The 26,972-nt window shown below is 37.5% G+C and overlaps 2 protein-coding genes across 2 annotated transcripts in view; one reads left to right on the plus strand and one right to left on the minus strand.

The window, feature by feature from the left end:
* Window positions 1-5,324, minus strand: part of OVCH2 (ovochymase 2) — a 30,226-nt gene extending 24,902 nt beyond the window's left edge. The window contains 3 exon segments of the mRNA XM_060019677.2: window positions 1,273-1,364; window positions 3,018-3,127; window positions 5,237-5,324. Of these exon segments, the coding sequence (XP_059875660.2) occupies window positions 1,273-1,364; window positions 3,018-3,127; window positions 5,237-5,324 (290 nt within the window).
* Window positions 5,325-10,735: 5,411 nt separating this feature from the next.
* Window positions 10,736-14,676, plus strand: LOC132429100 (olfactory receptor 5P4-like). Its single transcript, XM_060017303.2, has 2 exons — window positions 10,736-10,746; window positions 13,743-14,676. Exons 1-2 carry the CDS (start codon window positions 10,736-10,738, stop codon window positions 14,674-14,676), a joined length of 945 nt encoding a protein of 314 aa, XP_059873286.2.
* Window positions 14,677-26,972: the final 12,296 nt, after the last annotated feature.

A 26,972-nucleotide genomic window follows, 5' to 3' on the forward strand; every position in this document is an offset into this window, starting at 1 on the left:
GGAGCCAATAATATGATAAATTGAATACCTTGCAGTGTTACTTGTTAAATGCCTAAGGGTGTATATACAGTATAATTCAGTGGTCTAAAGCTATGTTCAGCTACCCCAGATGGCTGGCCTGGCCTCAATATCAGTGAGATCCTTTGGGAGTTTCTGGTGATTCCCATGAAGTATGCTGCTTTAATGTCAGAGATCTAATGCATAGTGCATACCATGAAAGACGTAATAGCACCGTAATTCTGATGTTCCAGAGGGTATGCACACTCAGGGCTTTGGGACTGATTAGAGCAATGGGAAGTGGGGATCTTCCCCTACTTCCTTTATGTTTGTAATTTAGAGATCTAGCATGACACGGGAAACACCATTCTATTCCTCTTCTACCCGCAGCAAAGTTATCTGAAAGGAACTTGATAGGATGCATTGAGGTGGATTAAGAGCTTTGGGCTTGCCATCTCTGGGGATCTAGAAGAGATGAGTTTATACAAAATTGGAAAAGACATCATTTTCTCTTGGTATATTTCCCTGGCTCTTGGCTATATTAAATACCAAACCTAATACATAGCAACTCTCTAGCCTAACCACCTGCCACATTGCAGTGAAATTATCAGTTGACTCTTTTTTAGACTATCAACTCTCGGGGGGGCAGGAATCATATCTTAGTCATCTTTGTATCTTTGATACCCACTAGTGTCCAGCACTGAGTAAATATCCAGGAGATGTTTGTGGAGAAAGAGGGCAAATAGGGGGATATATAACCTTCATTGCAGCTTTATGCATCAAGAGCACTGGCAACAGTAGAACATTTGGAGCATACAAGAAAATGGGTAAGAGACGGAAATTGTTAGAGTGAAGTTCAGAGAGGCAGGGTCAATAGGAAAGAAGACACAGGAGCCTTCTTCGTGTTTTACTGTCCTCCCTTTGTTTTGTTTTATCCATTTATTAAGATGCATAATGAACTGGATGCTTTTTTTTCACTGAAATTTAAGAAAACTAGGAGAGAACTTTCAGAACTCTATCTTTGAGATGCTTTTTTTCTCACGTGGATATTATTCTTTATTAACTTCTAGCCCATTTTAAATAAGGAATGAATGTTTTCTACCAAGTTGTGTACCCTCGGACAATGACCTTGAGCCCTATCTGTATTATGCAATTAACATGTTCTCCCCTAAGGCATACATCACACCATTCCATATTTTAAAAGAGTTATTGCTGCTGATTCCCAGGGAGTAGAAGGGTAATCTGACCTTCATCAATGGGCTGGGCTTTCCATACCTGTTTGCAACACAGTGAGCAGCTGTGATCACCCACTCTGGAGAGATGATGGTCCCACCACAGACATGCTTCTGCCTTCGTTTCAAAGACACCTGAATTGCAAAGACCTTAAATAGGAGTAAGTTAATGCCCTGGGATCCCCCCAAACCTGGAGACTGAGCATATTCTGAAAAAGAGACCCAGATATCTTACTCATAAATATCAGAAATCATGGACTGTGAAGTGGTAAACCAATCACACTATAGCTCAGAAAGAAGAGCAATGCTGGAACCAGAAGATTCCTACTGCTGGCCCACAGGAGAGGTAGTTACCTTGAGATGATTGGCTACAAGGTTTTAGTAAGTTGGTAATGAAAATTGTGGGTATTTATTTATTTACATGATAATGTTTACCGTCTGTTACTCTAACAATATGAATCATATCTGTGAATGAAGAGAAAGAAAAAGAAGCATAAGATACAGAACAGACCAGATGAAGAAGTTTGGGAAAAAGACAAGGTGAGGGCTAAGGGAGTCTTCCAAAGTCCGTTCCAGTTCCTCTAAGCCTCTTAGAGAAAGAGTCTGGATTTACAACTGTCTTATAGTTTTTAACTATTTGACCTCTACAACTGCTTCAAGCTTATTTTTAATCTGTCTCTACAACAGATTTTCTATCTTTGGCTTGTCCTGTTCATGATGTTTGGCTTGACTCCAACACGACTTATAGGGTACAAGCAAATACTTTTAATTCCACTGTTTAAATTAGAAAAGAAGCAATTTATTAGAACTGTCTCCTTTTTGAACAAAAATTATTCAATGAGCAATTGAAAACGAAATTAATACAGAGAAAAGGCTAAGAACAGAATAAAGCACAAGTAAGTAAAAGTCAATGAGTCATCCCTGACTATGATTTGAATACGGACTTCTGAATTGACGAGCCAACCAACTGACCAAGTAAGAATTTGATCAATCAACTCTTCAAACCAGGTAATTAATTCATCAGGTAATCAAATGACAATGATTCAGCCATTCCATCATCTCACTGATCACAGACTCAGTCAACCAATCCTTACCAAATATCCATTGATCTAAAAGTTAATATGACTGACTCAAGAGAAGTAAAAATAAAGAGCTATTGTTCTACCTACAAAATGAAGAGGTAAGAATATAGCATGGCTCCCAGGGTAAAGAAAATTGGGAGACTTTCAAAGACAATAAATGCCTTAGGCTAAGGGCAGAAGCACAAAGGCATTCTATGGCATAGGAGGAACAGGAAATTAGATTGAGACAGAATTCTTAGGACACTAACTACCACGGAGGCAGCACTCTTGATTATTCCCTGAAGGGTCCTATGGTATAGGTATGAATCTTACATCCCAAACATAAAAGTAGACCTATGGCTACACCTTCCCTCATCACCTTTAACTATAACAAGATAAGTATGTTTTAAATATATTTATTGAATCAGAAAATTATTTTTTAAATTATAAATTTGAAGCGGGGTTTTTGTATTAGGGACTGAAAGTCTGGGATGGCATTTCCAAATTTTGGAGCAAGCCAACAGCGCTTGTGACTATTCTGAACACACCTTTTCTAGAAGTCAACTGATGGACATCAGGAACGTCTTGGATCCTTGTACTAACTCATGAGATCTCTGGTGATGAACTAAGCAGAAGAGAGCATACTGATGAGCAGCATGGGTTCTGAGAGATCCAATCCTGAGACAGCTCATAATCCAACCACAGGAGAATGTTCCCTGAGACTCACCTGCCAAGGGTAGGAACCCTTTTCCACTTGTCTTCCCCCAACAATGCGACTGAAAATGTTAAGGTAATTCAAAGGCCGTGACTGAACCAGACTCTGCCCACAAGTGGGAGCTAGGGGGAAAAAAGACGATAATTTAGTGATTAGATATATCTCTTAGGACTGAGGGGTACAGGAAAGTCTTCTGAGCAAGAAATACTATAAGACATGGAGCATGTGGCAATGCTATAAAATGGCTTTAAGTTATTTGTGGAATTTGCTGTGATTTGCGGTACAAGGGGTTGTTCCACTTTTTCACATAGGACGTGCATATCATGAAGAGATCTACTTTTCTGACATGAAGATTTAGGGCCTCAGAGGTAGATCTCCGCTGGGTTAGCGTGAATACAGTCCCCTTTTGATACTGAGCCATCTGACCCCTTAGAGGCTCCTCACAGCACTCTGTGCTTCTGTGACATTTATCACATGCTCTTATGGTAATCCTTCAACCCCACCAGACTGTGAGCTCCTCAGAAATAGGAACTTAATCTTGAAATACCTGTATCTACAGTATCTAGTGCAGCTCCCGATTCATGGAAGTTGCTCAATTAATTGGTTGAATGGTTAATACTATAGTCTGCCTTAGACTGTAATTTTGTTTGCATCTTTTCCTCTGCTTCACCCAAGAGACTAAGTCTGAGATCATGTGTGCCTGGCACACAGTCAAATATTGGATTTAATTTGCTATAAGAGTGGAAAGTATCAGGTTGTTCAATGATAGTGGAGTAGAGGGAAGACAGTGTCCTGATCCACACACCAGAATGGCGTTAGGGTAGAAGGGTTGCTAGGTAATGGGAGAAAGAACTCTTTCCTTTTTGTGGAAAAGATCTTATCCTTGAAAAAGTTGCATTTACTTATTTATTCTCAATATTTGTTCTGCTTTTTTTTGTTTGTTTTGTTTGTTTTTGACTCTTCAGCTAAGAGAGGGGCTAGATTAAGATGCTGAAGACTGCCTGGTAATTTAAGGATGGTCCATGCTCTGTCCCTACTGCAGGTCCTTCTTTTCTACATGTTGTCTAGGAGGGCCTAGCATGCCCTGTCTCATAATAATCCCACTTCTTTACATAGTTGAATTCTCTAATCCCTATTCTTCAGCTTGGAGATCACTTCAACTGAGAACTCTTCCTTGATTTCCTCAAACTGTGTTAAGTGTTTCTCCCCTGTAGTTCCTCTCCCCTCTTATAGTTTCTGCCATGCAGTATTATGATAATGAATTGTTTGTCTCCTTCACTGTACTATGAAGTACTTAAGGAAAAAAAAAAAACCTATGTTTTATTCATCTCTGTATTTCCAAGGTTTAGCACATTCCTAGCATACAGTAGACACTTATAAAAGTTGGAAGAACAAATGATTTTTCTTGAAAATATATCCTTGAAAGCATAGCTATTTAGATTAATATGTTAAAATATACAAAACTCTTTCAAATAACTTCTCATTTAAGCCCCATTCTCTGCCTGTGAATCAAGCACTATGACCCTCACATTACTGATGGGAAAATGAAGAATCAAAGAAATACACAGCTAATTAATGACAAAGCATGGATGTAACATTGTCTTTTGATTCTGAACCCAATACAGGTATAATATTGAATCAAAGCTTATTTTCTAGCTGTTTCTGTTGACTGAATCATAAATACCTTAGACACAAAATTTAGTATTTCCTGAACTAATTGAAGCAAAGATAGAAAACATGATAATTCTTGAGGTTAGTACAAATCTGACTGCGAAGAAGCCTGCCAAGAACTGTTCTCAGATTATGTTACTTGAGGAAAAAAAGACCATTTACATATATATAAATAATAGACTACAGGAAACATGCTTCATATTTCCCAGCAATATAATTTTTTAAAAGATTACAAATGCTTCCAAATTTATGCTGATTTCCAGAATTTGCTACATGAAAGGAGATGGGATTGTGGAATGTGTCCAAATAAGTGAACAATTCCAGTTTTCTCCAGATCAGTGCAACTTGTCCAAGTTGTATTCCATTAATGTTCTATTCAGTTTAATATGATGATTGCAGGAGAGAAATCCAAATTAATTACATGAAAACTAATTAGATCTCCAAAATATATTTGTCTCTCCTGTTCTCCCAAAGGAATATGGAGTGGAACTGTGAGAGCCATTGCCAGCAAAGTTTATTTCTTCAGATAAAGGTAGTTACAGAGATCATTTGGAACTTACCTTTGGGGAGAGAGAGAGTTGCAGATTTACTCTGTTCCAAACAGATCATTCCAAGCAGTAAAATGAGCTTATTCTTGCTCATATGCATTTTGAAACTCAAGAGTTTTCCCCTGGAATTTTAGAGAGACTAAAGAGAACCAAAACAGAAAGCCTTGTGAGAGCAGCAATATACCAACTTAAAACAAAGTTACTCATTAACCAAGACACGAGGCATTCAACCATGTCCGTATGATGTTTCTGAATGTGGTTTCTTGCAAAGATCTTTGCAAGATGTGGGGAGTCAACCACAGAAGCATAGTCTTGCTCAAGCAATAGTACATGTCCTATTACACCCACATCCATTCATTGCTTCCCCCAGAGTCTATCTGGCTAGCCAAGTGGTTGGTGCCGAAGGCTTCCATTTGCAAACATTACTTGCTTCTTGTGACTGGTTTCCACTTTCTACAAGAGGATTGAATATCAAAGTTGTCCCTGTTGGCAAGGATAGGCTTTCCTACATGCTTGCAAACATCCCATCAGAATATGCTAAAACATTTATCTTTCTCTTGTTTTCCAAATGTAAATGGATGGTTATAGCCAGGTGTTAGAGGGAAGACAATTTGGTAGCACACTCGGGAACTCAATTTAGGATACTGTCCATTGAGGCATTTGTGAATCCACATTCTTTCACCATTTTTGTGTGTTTCTGGAAGGCAAAAACTAAATCACTTTTGCTTCTAAACCTGGTAGATGATGTGGTATGGGGGAAGTGGCTCTGATTACATTCATCTTCCTTTTCCTTGGCTGAGTTTTGGGGACGTGGTCAGTGTGTAAGAAACACTTGTGGATTGGCCATTGCCATGTATGAGCACACCGGAATGTGAGTTTTTTTCTGTCACCTTTTACAAATTACCTGCCCCAAACAGCCATTGTCAAACCAGAAATCCCTTTCTTGTAGCAAATTTTGCCCTTCTACAAAATAAATCTATAAGAACATAACACATACAACTAATATACATGCAAAGCAAATAAGTTTTAAAACCTAAAATTTGGTGAGAACTGCAAATTTAGGGAACAGTCAAGACTACAACCTTATGAAAAGAAGGACACGCAAACACCAATTGAGGATTTATCCACAAATATTCAGTAAGAAAATAGTATCTCCAAAGTGCTGAGCAAAAATAACTATCAACTTAGAATTTTATGCCCAGCTAAGTGATCATCTAAGAATAAGAGTGAAATAAAGATATTTTTAGGAAAAAAAAAAACACTTGAAAGGATTTACTAACAGCATACCATTGCTAAGAGAGCCACTAATGCAGAAAGTACATCAGAAGACAGAAATTAAGTCCAGGAGGAAGGAGAGGGATATAAGAGGAAATGATGAATAAAGAAAAAATGGGTAAACTGTATGCAAATCTAATCAAGCATAAAGTAACAACAGTAATGACTAATTTGAGATTATATGGTGAAGGTATCTAGTTGTCTATCCAATATATAGTCTCCCTTTTTTTTCTTGGAAACAACCCTGATTTTGTTGGGTTCTTCAAAGTGCCCAATTTAAAAACAAAACAAAACACATTTTCCAGCTTCCCTTGCATATGATGAGGCCTTGTTACTCAGTTCTTGTTGTTGATTTAGGGTTCATGGAATGTTCTATAAAAAGGTTAGATGGACTCAGCTGACATAAACATTTTGGCTCTGGACTTTTTCCCTTCCTCCTTCCTGAAAAATGAACAAAATGGTTAACGCTGGAGCAACCATTCTGTAGCCCCAAAGCAAGAAGCACAAGGTAAAGATGGCTGAGTGGGAAGATAGAAGTCTAGGAACCTAATATTTTGTGGAGCTGCTGCATCAAATTTCTCATTATGTGCACAAATAAGCCACAGTTGTTAATTTTTAGTTTGCCTAATTATCGGTGACATCAAATGTATTTAACAGTAATTAGTGTTTATTTTTCCATGCATTGCAGTTTTGTATCCTTTGCTCATATTTCTACTTGGTTGGTTATCCTTTCACCTTTTTGTGATGGAAAACTTAAAATCTCTAAAAAGTAGAGAGAATAGTATAATTAACCTCCATGTACCTATCACTCTGCTTCAACAACAACCCACATTTGGCCCATTTTCTTTCTTTTACAACTTTCTCACAACTCTATGATCTTATACATATTTTTGAAGTATAGTTAACTTACAATATTACATTAGTTTCAGACGTACAACATAGTGATTCAAAGTTTTTATAGATTATACTCCATTTAAAGTTGTTATAAAATATTGGCTATATTCTTTGTGCTGTACAATATATCCTTCCAGCTCATTTATTTTATACATAGTAGTTTGTACCCCTTAATCCCCTACTCTTATCCTGCCTCTACCCTTTTCCATCTCCTTACTGGTAACCACTAGTTTATTCTCCGTATCTGTGAGTCTGTTTCTGTTTTGTTATATTCATCTTATTTTTTAGGTTCCACATACAGGTGATAACACACAGTATGTCTTTCTCTGTCTGACTTATTTCACTAAACATAATATCCTCGAAGTCCATTCATGCTGTTGCAAATGGCAAAATTTCATTCTTTTTATGGCTGAGTAATATTCCATTATATGTATGTATGTGTGTATATATATATATATATATATATATATTCCACAACTTCGATGGTTTCCTTTGCAGTTCAAAAGCTTTTTGGTTTACTTAGGTCCCCTTTGTTTATTTTTGCTTTGTTTCCTTTGCCTTAGGAGACAGATCCAAAAAATATTACTACAATATATGTAAAAGAGTGTTCTGCCTATGTTTTCTTCTAGCAGTTTTATGTTTTTTCAGTCTTACATTTAGGTCTTTAGTCCATTTGAGTTTATTTTTGTATATAGTGTGAGAAAATGTTCTAATTTCATTCTTTTACATGCAGCTGTCCAGTTTTTCCAGCATCATTTATTGAAGAGACTGTCTCTTCCCTGTATATAGTATTGCCTCCTTTGTTGTAGATTAATTGACCATAAGTGGTCATATTTCTGGGCTCTCTATTCTGTTCCATTGATCTATGTGTGTGTTTTGGTGCCAGCACCATACTGTTTTGATGACTGTAGCTTTGTAGTACAGTTTGAAATCAAGGAGCGTTGATACCTCCAGCTTTGTTGTTCTTTCTAAACATTGTTTTGGCTATTTGGGGGTTTTGTATTTCCATACAAATTTTAGAACTATTTTTTCCCTAAATAGTTCTGTGAAAAATGCCATGTTTATAGGGATTGCATTCAATCTATATATTACCTTGATAGTATGCTCATTTTAAAAATAATAATTATTCCGGTCCATGAACAAGTTGTATCTTCCATCTGTATTGTCTTCAGTTTCTTGGTCAGTGTATTATAGTTTTTAGAGTACAGGTCTTTTAACTCCTTAATTAGATTTCTTTCTAGTTTTATTTTATTCTTTTTGATGCAGTGGTAAATGGGAATGTTCTCTTAATTTCTCTTTCTAATAGTTCATTGTTAGCATATAGAAATGAAAAAGATTTCTGTATACTGATTTTGTGTCCGGCAACTTTACCAAATTCATTGATGAGATCTAGTAGTATTTTGGTTGTGTCTTTAGCATTTTCCATCTGTAATCTTCTTTTGAAACAAATCCCAGGCATTATTTTATTTCATCTATAAACAATTCAATATATATCTTTTTTTTTTTTTTTTGTGGTACGCGGGCCTCTCACTGTTGTGGCCTCTCCCGTTGCGGAACACAGGCTCTGGACACGCAGGCTCAGTGGCCATGGCTCACGGGCCCAGCTGCTCCACGGCATGTGGGATCTTCCCAGACCGGGGCACGAACCTGCGTCCCCTGCATCGGCAGGCTCAACCTGCCAACCACTGCGCCAGTGGTTGGATCTCAATCACTGCGCCACCAGGGAAGCCCAGTATATATCTCTTATATATAAGGACTCATTAAAAACATAACCACAATAGCATTAGTAAATCAAAAAAATGATAATTCTTTAATATCAAATATTTGGTGTTTGAATTTTTCCAATTGTCTTACAATATATATATATTTTTTACAATTGCAGTGAGTTAAAATCTAAAGGTCTACCCATTTCATTCAGTTGCTGTATCTAATTGTTAAGCTACAGCTTCCTTCTCTCTTGTTTTTGCAATTATTTTTCTTGAAGAAATTGGTTATTTAGTCCTATAGAATTTTCTACATTATGTGCTTCGCAGATTACATAGCTATTGCCTTTATGACCCCTGTGTGAACTGTGAACTGATAGGTACATCTAGATAGTCTTAATCACATTGAGGTTAGATTTTTGGCAAGAAATTTTATAGTAGGGCTGTATATTTCCTATTGCATCATATCATGAGGCACATAATATCTGGCTGTCTTTTCTATGATTTTAAAATTAGTAAGTAGGTTCAGATTAATTCAGTATAAAGTCCTTCATATTCTTTTCATTTAATGACTTTAAACAGCCCTTGAAAATCATTGCCTAGATCCATTATTTCATTAGTGGTTAAAAAATGATGATATTGTAATTTTATCATTCCTTCTGTGTTTATCAACTAGAACTATTTTATAAAGGTTTTCCTTTCATCAGTTATAGAAGCACCTTAGAGTATATTTGATATGTGAAAACAAATCCTTGGTTTTCTTTTTTCTCTATGAATCATTTTGAAGAATAATGAGTTCATTTCCTGGCATCCTCCAAAGATGATCAACTAATATTTCTAGCATCATTGTGAAGTAACGTACATATTACAATCTAAATAATCCCATAGAATATCATTCCACTAGATATTCAAGAAAATCCCAATCTTTGTTTATATTTGGATAAATATGTTTTTATCCATATTTTCAATTATGGAATATAAGATTCAAATAGACTTTCATAGACTTTCCCAAGGCTACACAACTAGTAAATGCTAGAGTGCTGATTCACCTTTTTTTTTTTTTTAACATCTTTATTGGAGTATAATTGCTTTACAATGGTGTGTTAGTTTCTGCTTTATAACAAAGTGAATCAGCTATACATATAAATATATCACCATATCTCCTCCCTCTTGCATCTCCCTCCCTATCCCACCCCTCTAGGTGTCCACAAAGTACTGAGCTGATCTCCTTGTGCTACGTGGCTACTTCCCACTAGCTATCAACTTTACATTTCATAGTGTATATATGTCCATGCTACTCTCTCACTTAGTCTCACCTTACCCTACCCCCTCCCCGTGTTCTCAAGTCCATTCTCTACATCTGCATCTTTATTTCTGTCCTGCCCCTAGGTTCTTTAGAACTATATACATATATATATATATATATATATATTTAGATTCCATATATATGTATTTGCATACGGTTATTTGTTTTTCTCTTTCTGACTTACTTCACTGTGTATGACAGACTCTATGTCCATCCACCTTACTACAAATAACTCAATTTCGTTTCTTTTTATGGCAGAGTAATATTCCATTGTATATATGAACTATAACTTCTTTATCCATTCATTTGTTGATGGACACTTAGGTTGCTTCCATGTCCTGGCTATTGTAAACAAAGCTGCAATGAACATTGTGGTACATGACTCTTTTTGAATTATGGTTTTCTCAGGGTATATGCCCAGCAGTGGGACTGCTGGGCCATATAACAGTTCTATTTTTAGTTGTTTAAGGAACCTCCATACTGTTCTCCATAGTGGCTGTATCAATTTACATTCCCACCAACAGTGTTAGAGGGTACCTTTTTCTCCACACCCTCTTCAGCATATATTGTTTGTACATTTTTTGATAATGGCTATTCTGACAGGTGTGAGGTGTTACCTCATTGTAGTTTTGATTTGCATTTCTTTAATGGGGTTTAGAGACCATTTCACTAATGGGTCTGATTAGTGATGTTGAGCATCCTTTCATGTGTTTGTTGGAAATCTGTATGCCTTCTTTGGAGAAATGTCTATTTAGATCTTCCTCCAACTTTTGGATTGGGTTGTTTGTTTTTTTGATATTGAGTTGCATGAGCTGCTTGTAAATTTTGGAGATTAATCCTTTGTCAGTTGCTTCATTTGCAGATATTTTCTCCCGTTCTGAGGGCTGTCTTTTCATCTTGTTTTTGTTTTCCATCACTGTGCAAAAGCTTTTAAGTTACATTAGGTCCCATTTGTTTCTGTTTTTATTTCCATTTCTCTAGGAGGTGGGTCAAAAAGGATCTTGCTGTGATATATGTCATAGACTGTTCTTCCTATGTTTTCCTCTAAGAGTTTTATAGGGTCTGGCCTTACATTTAGGTCTTTAATCCATTTTGAGTTTATTTTTGTGTATGGTGCTAGGGAGTGTTCTAATTTCATTCTTTTACATGTTAGCTGTCCAGTTTTCCCAGCACCACTTATTGAAGAGGCTGTCTTTTCTCCATTGTATATTCTTGCCTCCTTTATCAAAAATAAGGTGACCATATGTGTGTGGGTTTATCTCTGGGCTTTCTATCCTGTTCCATTGATCTATATTTCTGTTTTTGTGCCAGTACCATACTGTCTTGATTACTGTAGCTTTGTAGTATAGTCTGAAGTCAGGGAGCCTGATTCCTCTAGCTCTGTTTTTCTTTCTCAAGATTGCTTTGGCTATTCGGGGTCTTTTGTGTTTCCATACAAAATGTGAATTTTTTTGTACTAGTTATGTGAAAAATGCCACTGGTAGTTTGAAAGGGATTGCATTGAATCTGTAGATTGCTATGGGCAGTAGAATCATTTTCACAATGTTGATTCTTCCAATCCAAGAACATGGTATATCTCTCCATCTGTCTGTATCATCTTTAATTTCTTTCATCAGTGTCTTATATTGTTCTGCATACAGGTCTTTTGCCTCCTTACGTAGGTTTATTCCTGGTATTTTATTCCTTTTGTTGCAATCGTCAATGGGAGTGTTTCCTTAATTTCTCTTTAATATTTTTCAGCATCAGTGTATAGGAATGCAAGAGATTTCTGTGCATTAATTTTGTATCCTGCTACTTTACCAAATTCATTGATTAGCTCTAGTAGTTTTCTGGTAGCATCTTTAGGATTCTCTATGTATAGTATCATGTCATCTGCAAACAGTGACAGCTTTACTTCTTCTTTTCTGATTTGGATTCCTTTTATTTCTTTTTCTTCTCTGATTGCTGTGGCTAAAACTTCCAAAACTATGTTGAACATAGTGGTGAGAATGGGCAACCTAGTCTTGTTCCTGACCTTAGAGGAAATGGTTTCAGTTTTTCACCATTGAGAACAATGTCGGCTGTAGGTTTGCCAGGTGTGGCCTTTATTATGTTGAGGTAAGTTCCCTCTATGCCTACTTTCTGGAGGGTTTTTGGAATTTTGTCCAAAGCTTTTTCTGCATCTATTGAGATGATCGTATGGTTTTTCTCCTTCAATTTGTTAATATAGTGTATCACATTGATTGATTTACATATACTGAAGAATCCTTGCATTCCTGGGATAAACTCCACTTGATCCTGGTGTATGATCCTTTTAATGTGCTGTTGGATTCTGTTTGCTAGTATTTTGTTGGGGATTTTGCATCTATGTTCATCAGTGATATTGGCCTGTAGTTTTCTTTCTTTGTGACATCTTTGTCTGGTTTTGGTATCAGAGTGATGGTGGCCTCGTCGAATGTGTTTGGGAGTGTTCCTCCCTCTGCTACATTTTGGAAGAGTTTGAGAAGGGTACGTGTTAGCTCTTCTCTAAATGTTTGATAGAATTCGCCTGTGAAGCCATCTGGTCCTAGGCTTTTGTTTGTTGGAAAAATTTTTTATTTTTTATTATTATTATTATTTTTTGTGGTACACGGGCCTCTCACTGTTGTGGCCACTCCCATTGTGGAGCACAGGCTCTGGACGCACAGGCTCAGCGGCCATGGCTCACATGCCCAGCCGCTCAGCGGCCTGTGGGATCTTCCCAGACCGGGGTGTGAACCTGTGTCCCCTGCACTGGCAGGCGGACTCTCAACCACTGCGCCACCAAGGAAGCCCCAATTTTTGCATTTTTATGATTAAAACTACTCATTGATTTTTTGTTAGGTGAAAAGACTTCTTGATATTTTTTACATTTGTATATTACTCTTTTGCGCTCATGTGGCTGGTATAATATACACATGTAGGCATTTTGTCAACATATTCTAATATATACCTTACTCATGTATGACTATGAAATGTATTCTTTTGTTAGGTCTATACAGTACCTAAAGTATAATTAATAATACAATTGCTGTAAGTGTTCATTCAACAACCTGAATTGATCAAATGATACAAACGTGAGTGCTGTGTTCTGATCTGAGTCATTGGTCCCTTTGTGAGTATCTCTGGCCTTAAGGTAATGGACATTAATATTCTCAAATCATGCATAATGTAAATACATTTGGAAACATTTTGTAAAGTGAAAGCATTAGACAACAGTGAGGTCGATGTTTTGATTTTCTGATAGGTTGGCTGGTAAAGTAAATATATTAACTATGAGATCATTCAATTCATTTTAATATCCACTGGGTTTTATTTCAACAGGCATCATTTCAAATAAGACAGAGCTTGGAAACCACACAATGATGACAGAATTCATTATTTTAGGGTTAACAGAGAATCCTATACTTTGTTCCATCTTCTTTGTGGTTTTTCTTGGAATCTATGTTGCTACCATGTTGGGCAATACCAGCATAATCATGTTAATCCAAAGAAGCCCTCAGCTCCACACCCCAATGTACCTTTTCCTCAGCCATTTGGTCTCTGTGGATCTTGGGTACTCCATCAGTCACACCTATTATAATTGTGAGTTCCCTAAAAGAAAGAACTACTATCCTGTCACTGGCTGCATAGCTCAGCTTGGCTCTGATGTTATCTCTGGAACAGCTGAGTGCTTCCTGTTGGCTGCCATGGCCTATGATCGTTATGTGGCCATCTGCTTCCCACTTCTCTACTCTACACACATGTCTCCCAGGGTCTGCATCATCTTACTGATTGCTTCCTATCTGGGAGGATGTGTGAATGCTTCATCATTTATTGGATGTTTATTGTGTCTGAGTTTCTGTGGACCAAATAAAATCAACCATTTCTTCCGTGACCTGCCATCATTAGAGAAGCTTTCTTGTACCCATGTTTATGTTGCTGAAATATCTCCTGCTATCTCAGCTGGGTCAATCACTGTAATCACACTGTTCACCAAAACAGTTTCATATCTGTACATCCTCCACTCAATCCTGAAGATACACTCTACAGAGGGAAGGCACAAGTCCTTCTCTACTTGCACTTCCCACCTCACTGCAGTTACTTTGTTTTATGGGACAGTCACATTTGTTTACATCATACCGAAGTCGAGCCACTCACCTGAACATATTAAAGTGGTGTCTGTCTTCTACACAGTGGGGATCCTCATGTTGAACCCTCTGATCTACAGTCTGAGGAACAAAGAGGCGAAAGAGGCCATGAGAAAATTGATAGCTAGAATACATCAGTCATTTTGAAATGAATACAATGTGAATCCAGAAACTACAAAACAATAATTTCAGGAACATATGTGATAGGCGTTTATGTTGTCCATTAGTCTTATTTTATGTGAAGAACTATCTTAAATATAAAATACCTGAATGTCGATTAATGCCAGCTTTAATTTATAATTTTCTAGAGTCACAAAGTATAGCATTTTCACAAAAATCTGCTGGGTTCAAATTAAGTGTGTATATTTCAGGATGAAGCTACCTGGAGAAACATAGTTACACTTTTTCCTCTCCTCTGTTCATTATTTAGGGAGTCTGATTAGAGGGTGTTTTCTTTTTCTTCTGTTAAATTATACATTTAAAAAAATATCACCTTGTAAATTAACATCTCAGAAGGTATCATGAACTCAATTGGAAATGCAACTGATGGTGGTGTTGACAGGCCAGGTTACTTTCTATGGAAGACTTGGTGTCTCTTATACAGGGTTATCATTATCTTTGGAAATAGTGATGCTGGGATCTAGAAAAGTTTCATTCCCACCTAATGTAAGCCAGACCAAAATAATTCCACAGTATTGCCACCAGGAGACTAGGTCCAGATAACAAAGAAGGAACTCTGAAGGCTTAGCCTTTGAGAGTTCCGTTAAGTTTTTCCTACTACTCAAAGGTTTGTTTGCAAAGGTTGGCTTGCAAAGGTCTGTCTTTGAACCTTTGCAGACAAGCCTTTGAGTAGTAGGAAAAACTGCTGGGGAGTGGTGGTGCGGAGGGGGCTGAGGCCCAGTGGAGCTTTCTTTCAGCAAGCTAGCTGGTATTTCCAGGGCATAAAATTACAGATTAAGATGCTCAGGCTGATGCCGGCATGAAATATGCATGCCATCTTTCTTTGTAATATCTCTCAAGAAGGTGTTTATTGCTACCACTTCTGTCACTGCCTTATTCTAGGTGTGCAGCATAAGCCCTGACGGCTGGTGTTATTTGTCTGTTTGCTTTGGTAAAAGGCAAGTGTCAGATTCAAGCTTTAGTGACTGAGGCAGCCATTTCAGATATTTTGAATAAACATTGCCAGCCACACAACTAAAGAACCAGGCTGACCCCCACTCCCAAGCTCCTTAGATAACTGACCATTTGGACTACTTGTATTTTCTCTTCACTTGCTTTACATTCCTGCTCTTATGTTTCAAAGTCACCAATAAAGAGTGAGCCCGTTAAACCCTAGGCTCCCATTCTCTACCCCAATAAAAGCAGAACCCTAAGATCTCTCTCTCTCTCACTCTATCCCATGACCCTGTGCGACGCCAGGTGTGCTACATGATTTCCAGAACTTGTAAGTAACAAGCTTTGTCTCTTTCAAAGTTTCCTGATGGTTATTGCTGAAGGCATCTTGCAATAAGAACCACAAGGTCGTCACAGAGCACCGAGCTGAACTCCCTGTGCTATACAGCAGGTTCCCACTAGCTATACATTTTACACTTTAACATATTTATGTCAAACCTAATCTCCCAATTCGTGACGACCTAGATGGGTGGGGTGGGAAGGATGGGAGGGAGGTCCAAGAGGGAGGGGATATAGGTATACATATAGTTGATTCACTTTATTGTACAGCAGAAACTAACACAACATTGTAAAGCAATTTTACTCCAAAAAAAAAAAAAAAAAAAAAAAAGAACCACAAGGACCGGTCCAACCACAAGGGTCAGGGATATGAAGACAATCTATGGAAAGAGCTGGCTTAAAGGAGTCCCAGTGACTCAGCTCTTTGGTAGACAAAAAGTTATGTATCCACAGTTGTTAAAAAGGATAACATCAGGACCTCCCCTGTGGCACAGTGGTGAAGACTCCACGCTCCCAATGCAGGGGGCCCGGGTTCAAACCCGGGTCAGGGAACTAGATCCCACACGCATGCTGCAACTAGGAGCCCACTTGCCGTAACTAAGGAGTCAGCGAGCTGCGACTAAGGAGCCCTAGAGCCGTGACTAAGGAGCCCACCTGCTGCAACAAAGACCCAGCACAACCAAGTAAATAAATAAATTTCTTTTTTTAAAAAAAGGATATCACCATAAAATCCAGGGATAGACACAATTTTTCATAAACAAGTACGCAGTGTTCACTCTCATCTCCCTGGGCCTCTTATGTTAAGCATTTTAAAATATATATATTTATCAGCTATTTGTATGTCCTTTTTTGTATAATGTACCATCAGGTCTTTTACCACTTTTATTCTCAGATTGAACTTTTGTTATTTATTTGTTCTTATAATCTGTCTACAAATCCTTTTGTCAGATTTATACATAAAAGGTATACCCTTATTTTGAAGCATGCCTTGTCACTCTCTTAGCTGTATGTTTTGATGAACAAAAGTTTTAATTTTAATGGTCTAATTTATCAATTTTTTTTAATGTTTAATGTTTTAGTGACAAGTTCAAGAAATCTTTGCCTAATCCAAGGTCATAAAGATAGTCTCTCATGTTATCTTCTAGAGGCTTTATACTTCTGAAACTAAGCATTGAACAGCAATTTTAGATTTTTTTTTTTCATCTATGAATGCAATAACATCTATTTGCTGTGAAGCTGTGTGGGACTATATGATTTCTCTCTTATTATCAGCTCCTCCTCTGTTGCTGCTTTAGGTAACATGCTTGGAGCATAAGGGAAGGGAATTTTGGGGTGAAATGATTTGTCTTTGCATTTGGCTTTCTTCTAAATTTCTATCTGTCCAGACAGTTTACACTGTCACCCAAGAATTGGCTGATGCCTTCTCATCCCTTCAAATTGTCTCTCAATGACAGACAAGACTATGCACTTGTCCTTAGGTGTGCAACCTGCTCACCTATATGGATGTCAATTCATCAGGTGTTTTTTTGGTTTTTCTGTTTGGTTTTTTTTGCGGTACGTGGGCCTCTCACTGCTGTGGCCTCTCCCATTGCGGAGCACAGGCTCCGGACGCGCAGGCTAAATGGCCATGGCTCACGGGCCCAGCCGCTCCACAGCATGTGGGATCTTCCCGGACCGGGGCACGAACCCGCGTCCCCTCCATCAGCAGGTGGACTCTCAACCACTGCGCCACCAGGGAAGCCCCATCATTAAGGCTTTCTTGAATCCTCTACTGGTTCATCAAATATATGGGTATGATTTTCATTTCATCAAGGTTTATCTTGTTACCGTATGATCAAATGTTTTTCACATCTTTGTACATCCTAATTCAGAGATGCAAGTACAACTTTGATTGATTTATGAATACTAAATTAATCTAGAATTCCTGGAATAAACCCAACTTTGGTTGCTCTTTTATCCATTTTATTATCGTTGGATTTGATTTGCTAATACTTGGTTTAGGATGCTTGCATCTATGTTCATGAGAGAATTTGGCCTATCATCTCCCATTCTTGAAATGAAATTTTCAGGTGGGGGTATCAAAATATAAAAATGATTTGGAAAGGGTTTCTTTGTTGTCTATTCTCAAAAGAACTTTTACAGGATAAGTGATATTTATTCCTGTAATATCTGTAAGACTTCAATGCTGAAGCCATCTGGGCTTTCCAGTTTTGTGGAAAAGTTTTTCACTGTAAGGCTCATTTTCATTAAAGAATACAGAAATATTTAGTTTCTCAGTTTATTTCTTTGTCATTTTTGTTAACACATTCTTCAAATTAGTTTTCCAATTCCTTTATATTTTAAAATTATATCTTATTTTTATTTTCTGTAAGATTTGTAATGTTGCTCCCTTTTCATCTCAATATTGTATTTTCTATATATATTAATAAATCTTGCTAGTGGTTTATCAATTTTATTAGCATTTTCAAAGGATGAACTTTTGATTTGTGCCTTTCTGTATTGTACATTAATTTTCTATTTCATAAACTTATATTCATCTTTATTATTTTATTCTTTACTTCTTTGGGTTTAATTTAAAGTTCTTTATTTAAATACTTGAGAAGGCTTGAGAAAGACATTTTCATAATTTTCAGTCTTTTTTTGCAATATAGCATTTATGGTTATAAATTTCCTTATAGTTGTTTAGTGGTGTCCAGTAAGATTTAACGTGTTGTATTTTAGTTATCTAACTGAACACATCTAATTTTTACCATGATTTCTTTCTTAAATTTTGTATTATTTACAAATATATTGTTTATTTTCCAAAATTTTGGCTATATTCATTCAAGTTATATATATTGTTGACAAAGGATGTATAATGAAAGATTTAAATACCTGAAAAAAAAATTGAGACTAGATTTGTGATCAACTTTTGTAGTAAAGTTGTTATCAGCTTAAAATAGGTCATTATAACTGTAAGATATTTTATGTAAACTCCTTAGTTACACAAAAGAAAAAGAGAAAGGAATCAAAACATATCAATTTAAAAATACACACATAACGAGATGAAGAAAGACAGCAAGAGAGAAAAAGTGGGATACAATAACTATCAGATAAACTGAAAATAGTTAACAAATGGCAACAGTAAATCCTCCATCAATAATCACTTTAAATGTAAATGGATTAAACTCCCCAGTAAAAAGACAGAATAGCTGAATGAATAAAAAATCAAGATCCATATAAAAATCAAAAAATTCACTTTAGTGGCTCTGCTAATATCAAAGTAGACTTTAGGTCAAAAAGACTTTTGTCTCTAGAAACAAGAAGGATGATTACATAATGATAGAAGGATCACTTCAACGGGAAAATATAACAATTATAAATATATATGAACTCAACATCAAAACACCTAATTATATGAAACAAATATTGATAAATCTGAAAGAAGAAATTGACAACAATACAATCATAGTATTTTTAAATACTTCAATTTCAATAATGGATAGAACATTTTGACAGAAGATCAATAAGAAACAGTGTATTTGAACAATACTATAGACCAAATGGGCCTAACAGACACATACAGGACTTTTCATCCAACAGCAGAAGAAAACACATTCTTCTCAAGCAGACGGAATATGCTTCAGGAATGATCATGTATTAGGTCACAAAAAGTTTTAACAAATTTAAGAAAATCGAAATTATACTAAGTATATTTTCCAACCACAGTGGAATGGAACTTGAAATCAATGACAGCAAGAAAAGGGGAAAACTCACAAATACATAGAAATGAAATAACACACTGTTGAACAACCACTGAGTCAAAGAGGATATCAAAAGAAAATATAAAAATATCTTGAGGTCAAGATGGTGGACTAGGAGGACACAGAATTCACGTCTCCACACTAGGGCACCTACCAGGCACCGGTGACGAACCACGGACACCTAAGGGGACGGGAGGAAACGCCAGTGACCAGGTAGGACGTGGGGTGTTAGGGAGAGAAGGGAGGAAAAGTGGAGGCGGGAGGGGACTGGTGCCCCTGAGGGGCAGTTGGAGGAGGGGAAGGGATCCCACACCCGAAGGGGGAAATTGGGGGACCACTGGGGGGGCAGAGGATTAAAAGCGAGTGTGGCCAAGTTTCCCCTGACCACTTGGGCCCCCAGGAGCCTGCCAAGATCCCAGATCTGATGCTCTGCCCACCAAGGCCCACTCCAGGCGTGTGGGTCCTGAGGGAGTGGGAGGGAGGGATCTGAGAGCAAAACTAAAGGCCAGACCTCTGGGACCAGCAGCCCTGAGGGGCGCTGGGGGAGGGAAGGAGTTCCTACACCCACTGGGACACACCTATGGTTGGGGTCCAGGGGGGATGGGGGAGACCCGGGGGTGGGGCACAGAGGAACGCGAGGGAAAGTGGCCAGCGCGTTCCCTGTCCACTTAGGCACCGGGGAGCCTGTTGGGCTCCCAAGCCTAATCCTCTGCCCTCGGAGCCTCCCTCCTTCTGTGCAGAGCCCAAGCCCCACCCCTACGCCCCCACCCAGGGCCCTACATCTACACTCAGAGACCCCATCTGGGACCCCCTCCTACCTTGCTGGGCCTAAACCCCACCCACACACCCTCATCCAGGACCTTACCTCCAAACTCTGGAACACCACATTCGGGAGGCCCCCCTTTGGACGTGCTGCCTCTCCCCTTCCACACAGGTCCTAAGCAGAGGTCTCGCCCCACCCTAAACCCTGCCTCTGCCTAAGTTCCACCCCGCCCCCGCCTAAACTCTGCCCCCATAGACAAGGCTTTTTTTTTTCTTTTTTCCTCTTAGATTGGGGTTCTGTTTTACCTTGCTGTTGATTCATTTATATTTTTATTTATTCTAATAAATCTTTTATTTTTCTAATTTTATTTTATTCTTTACACTTTGTTACTGTTCTGCTCCTTTTGGCTTGTTCCCTATTTTTTTTTTCCTCTTTTTTCTGTTCAGGTTTTGTTTTACCTTGTTACAGTTGTTTCAATTGTATTTTTATTTTTCCTAATACATTTTTTATCTTTCTAATTTTATTTTATTTTTTATCCTTTATTATTGTACTGCTCCGTTTTTTCTTTTTATCTTTTTTTTGGCCACAACACATGGCTTGCAGGATCCTGGTTCCCAGGTTGGAGGTCAGGCGCGAGCTCCTGTGGTGGGAGTGCTGAGTCCAAACCACTGGACTAACAGAGGACCTCAGACCTCAGGGAATATTAATCAGAGTGAAACCTCCTGGAGGTCCTCATCTTGGCACCAAGACCTGGCTCTACCCAACTGCCTGCAAACTCCAGTGCTGTACACCTCAGGCCAAGTAAACAGTAAGACAGGAATATAGCCGCACCCATCAAAAAAAAAAAATGAAACTACAAAACAATATGTTACAGATGAAGGAGCAAGGTAAAACCCTACAAGACCAAATAAATGAAGATGAAATAGACAACTTACCTGAAAAAGAATTCATAACGATAGTAAAGATAATCCAAAATCATGGAAACAGAATGGAGAAAATACAAGAAACGTTTAACAAGGACCTAGAAGAACTAAAGAGCAAATAAACAATGATGAACAGCACAGTAACTGAAATTTAAAATACTCTAGAAGGAATCAATAGCAGAATAACTGAGGCAGAAGAAAGGATAAGTGAGCTGGAAGATAAAATGGTGGAAATAACTGCCAGGGAGCAGAATAAAGAAAAAGGAATGAAAAGAATTGAGGACAGTCTCAGAGACCTGTGGACAACACTAAACACACCAACATTTGAATTATAGGGGTCCCAGAAGAAGAACAGAAAAAGAAAGGGTCTGAGAAAATATTTGAAGAGATTATAGTCAAAAACTTCCCTAATATGGGAAAGGAAATAGTCAATCAAGTCCAGGAAGCACAAAGAGTCCCATACAGGATAAACCCAAAGAGAAACATGATGAAACACATATTAATCAAATTTTTAAAAATTAAATACAAAGAAAAAATATTAAAAGCAGCGAGGGAAAAGCAACAAACAACATACAAGGGAATCCCCATAAGGTTAACAGCTGATCTTTCAGCAGAAACCCTGCAAGACACAGGAAGCGGCAGGACATATTTAAAGAGATGAAAGGGAAAAACCTACAACTAAGATTACTCTACCTGGCAAGGATCTCATTCAGATTCAATGGAGAAATCAAAAGCTTTACAGACAAGCAAAAGCTAAGAGAATTCAGCATCACCAAACCAGCTCTACAAAAAATGCTAGAGGAACTTCTCTAAGTGGGAAATACAAGAGAAGAAAAGAACCTACAAAAACAAACCCAAAACAATTAAGAAAATGGTCATAGGAACATACATATCAATAATCACCTTGAATGTAAATGTATTAAATGCTCCAACCAAAAGACAGAGACTGGCTGAATGGATACAAAAACAAGACCTGTACATATGCTGTCTACATGAGACCCACTTCAGACTTAGGGACACATACAGACTGAAAGTGAGGGGATGGAAAAATATATTCCATGCAAATGGAAATCAAAAGAAAGCTGGAGTAGCAATACTCATATATCAGATAAAACAGACTTTAAAATAAAGACTGTTACAAGAGATAAGGACACTACATAATGATCAAAGGATCAATCCAAGAAGAAAACATAACAATTATAAATATTTATGCACCCAAAATAGGAGCACCTCAATACATAAGGCAAATACTAACAGCTATAAAAGAGGAAATCGACAGTAACACAATAATAGTGGGGGACTTTAACACCTCATTTACACCAATGGACAGATCATCCAAACAGAAAATGAATAAGGAAACACAAGCTTTAAATGACACAACAGACCAGATAGATTTAATTGATACTTATAGGAAATTCCATCCCAAAACAGCAGATTACACTTTCTTCTCAAGTGCACATGGAACCTTCTCCAGGATAGATAACATCCTGGGTCACAAATCAAGCCTCAGTAAATTTAAGAAAATTGAAATCCTATCAAGCATCTTTTCTGACCACAACACTATGAGATTAGAAATCAATTACAGGGGGAAAACACAAACACATGGAGGTTACACAATACATTACTAAATAACCAAGAGATCACTGAAGAAGTCAAAAAGGAAATAAAAAAATACGTAGAGAAAAATGACAATGATAACACGATGATCCAAAACCTATGGGCTGCAGCAACAGCAGTTCTAAGAGGGAAGTTTATAGCAATACAAGCCTACCTCAAGAAACAAGAAAAATCTCAAACAAACAATCTAACCTTACACCTAAAGGAACCAGAGAAAGAAGAACAAACAAAACTCAAAGTTAGCAGAAGGAAAGAAATCATAAAGATCAGAGCAGAAATAAATGAAATAGAAACAAAGAAAACAACAGCAAAGATCAATAAAACTAAAAGCTCGTTCTTTGAGAAGAAAAACAAAATTGATAAACCATTAGCCAAACTCATCAAGAAAAAGAGACACAGGACTCAAATCAATAAAATTAGAAATGAAAAAGCAGAAGTTACAACAGACACTGCAGAGATACAAAGCATCCTAAGAGACTACTACAAGCAACTCTACGCCAATAAAATGGACAACGTGAAAGAAATGGACAAATTCTTAGAGAGGTATAACCTTCTAAGACTGAACCAGGAAGAAACAGAAAATATGAACAGACCAATCACAAGTAATGAAATTGAAACTGTGATTAAAAATCTTCCAACAAACAAAAGTCCAGGACCAGATGGCTTCACAGGTGAATTCTATCAAACATTTAGAGAAGAGCTAACACCCATCATTCTCAAACTCTTCCAAAAACTGCGGAGGAAGGAACACTCCCAAACTCATTCTATGAGGCCACCATCACCCTGATACCAAAACCAGACAGAGATACTACAAAAAAATAAAATTACAGACCAATATCACTCATGAATATAGATGCAAAAATCCTCAACAGAATACTAACAAACAGAATCCAACAATACATTAAAAGGATCATACACCATGATCAAGTGGGATTTATCCCAGGGATGCAAGTATTCTTCAATATACGCAAAACAATCAATGTGATACACCATATTAACAAATTAAAGAATAAAAACCATATGATCATCTCAACAGATGCAGAAAAAGCTTCTGACAAAATTCAACACGCATTTATGATAAAAACTCTCCAGTAAGTGAGCATAGAGGGAACCTACTTCAACATAATAAAAGAAATATATGACAAACCCACAGCAAACATCACTCTCAATGGTGAAAAACTGAAAGCATTTCCTCTAAGATCAGGAACAAGACAAGGATGTCCACTCTTGCCACTATTATTCAACATAGTATTGGAAGTCCTAGCCATGGCAATCCGAGACAAAAAAGAAATAAAAGGAATACAAATAGGGAAACAAGTAAAACTGTCACTGTTTGACAATGACATTATACTATACATAGAAAATCCTAAAAATATCACCAGAAAACTACTAGAACTAATCAATGAATTTAGTAAGGTTGCAGGATACAAAATTAATGCACAGAAATCTCTTGCATTCTTACACACTACCAACAAAAGATCAGAAAGAGAAATGAAGGAAACAATCTCATTTACCATCGCAACAAAAAGAATAAATACCTAGGAATAAACCTACCTAAGGAGGGAAAAGACCTGTACTCAGAAAACTATAAAATACTGGTGAAAGAAATCAAAGATAACATAAACAGATGGAGAGATATACCATGCTCCTGGATTGGAAGAATCAGTATTGTGAAAATGACTATACTACCCAAAGCAATCTACAGGCTCAATGCAATCCCTGTCAAATTACCCATGGCATTTTTCACAGAACTAGAACAAGAAATTTTGCAATTTGTATGGAAACACAAAAGACCCCGAATAGCCAAAGCACTCTTAAAAAAGAAAAACAGAGATGGAGGAATCAGGCTCCCTGACTTCAGACTATACTACAAAGCTACAGTAATCAAGACAGTATGGTACTGGCACAAAAATATAGATCAATGGAACAGGATAGAAAGCCCTAAGATAAACCCACGTACATATGGTCACCTTTGATAAAGGAGGCAACAGTATACAATGGAGAAAATACAGCCTCTTCAATAACAGGATAGTGGTGTGGTGCTGGGAAAACTGGACAGCTACATGTAAAAGAATGAAATTAGAACACTCCCTAACACCATACACAAAAATAAACTCAAAATGGATTTAAGACCTAAATGTAAGGCCAGACACTATAAAACTCTTAGAGGAAGACATAGGCAGAACACTCTATGACATAAAACACAGCAAGATCCTTTTTGATCCACCTCCTAGAGTAAGGGAAATAGAAACAAAAATAAACAAATGGGACCTAATGTAACTTAAAAGCTTTTGCACAGCAAAGGAAACCATGAACAAGACAAAAAGACAACCCTCAGAATGGGAGAAAATATCTGCAAATGAACCAACTGACAAAGGATTAATCTCCAAAATACACAAGCAGTTCATGCAGCTCAATATCAAAAAAACAAACAATCCAATCCAAAAATGGTAGGAAGACCTAAATAGACATTTCTCCAAAGAAGACATACAGATGGCCAAGAGGCACATGAAAAGATGCTCAACATCACTAATTATTAGAGAAATGCATATCAAATCCACAACGAGGTATCACCTCACACCAGTCAGAACGGCCATCATCAAAAAATCTACAGATAAATGCTGGAGAGAGTGTGGAGAAAAGAGAACCCTCCTGCACTGTTGGTGAGAATGTAAATTGATACGGCCACTGTGGAGAACAGTATGGAGGTTCCTTAAAAAACTAAAAATAGAACTACCATATGACCCAGCAATCCCACTACTGAGCATATACCCTGAGAAGACCATAATTCAAAAAGATACATGCACCCCAATGTTCATTGCAGCACTATTTATAATAGCCAGGACATAAAAGCAACCTAAATGTCCATCAACAGATGAATGGATAAAGAAGATGTGGCACATATATGCAATGGAATATTACTCAACCATAAAAAGGAATGAAATTGAGTTATTTGTAGTGAGGTGGATGGACCTAGAATTTGTCATACAGAGTGAAATAAGTCAGAAAGAGAAAGACAAATACTGTATGCTAACACATATATATGGAATTTTAAAAAACGGTACTGACAAACCTAGTGGCTGGGCAGGAATAAAGATGCAGACGTAGAGAACGGACTTGAGGGCACAGCGGGGGAAGGGGAAGCTGGGATGAAGTGAGAGAGTAGCATTGACATATATACACTACCCAATGTAAAATAGATGGCTAGTGGGAAGCTGCTGCATAGCACAAGGAGATCAACTTTATGCTTTCTGACGACCTAGAGGGATGGGAGAGGGAGGGTGGGAGGAGGCTCATGAGGGAGGGGATATGGGGATATATATATATATATATATATATATATATATACACACACACACACACACATACATACATATAGCTGATTCACTTTGTTGTACAGGAGAAACTAACAGAACAGTGTAAAGCATCTATACTCCAATAAAGATGTGAAAAAAAAACCTTGAGACAAATGAAAAGGGAAATGCAACTTAGGATATGCAGCTGAAGCAGTACCAAAAAGGAAGTTTAGAGTGATAAATATCACATTAAAAAAGAAGAAAAATTTAAAATAAACAACCTGACTTTACATCCCATGGAACTAGAAAAAGAAGAAAAAACTAAACCCAAGCAGAAGGCAGGAAAAAATAAAAATCATAGCAGATGACTTTCAATACTCCCTGAAAGGAGTTCAGGGTGGAGAGGAGAAATGAGGCACTCTGTGCTCTGGAAAGAACTGGGTGAACAGGTCTTCAGATAGTTAGATATTTTCAGGAGTCGATTTTATGAGCCCAATTCTTATATCTCCTCATAACTAGAAAAGCACTAAAATCCTTCATGATGACGTCTGCTCCTCATGACTAGCAGAAACCGTCTGCAAAAAAATGTGTGCTTCATTGCATGTACCGCCCTTTCACCAAATTCACATATATACTGACCTTTCCCCCC

This window comes from Delphinus delphis, chromosome 8 (assembly GCF_949987515.2).
Source record: "Delphinus delphis chromosome 8, mDelDel1.2, whole genome shotgun sequence".
NCBI lineage: Eukaryota > Metazoa > Chordata > Mammalia > Artiodactyla > Delphinidae > Delphinus > Delphinus delphis.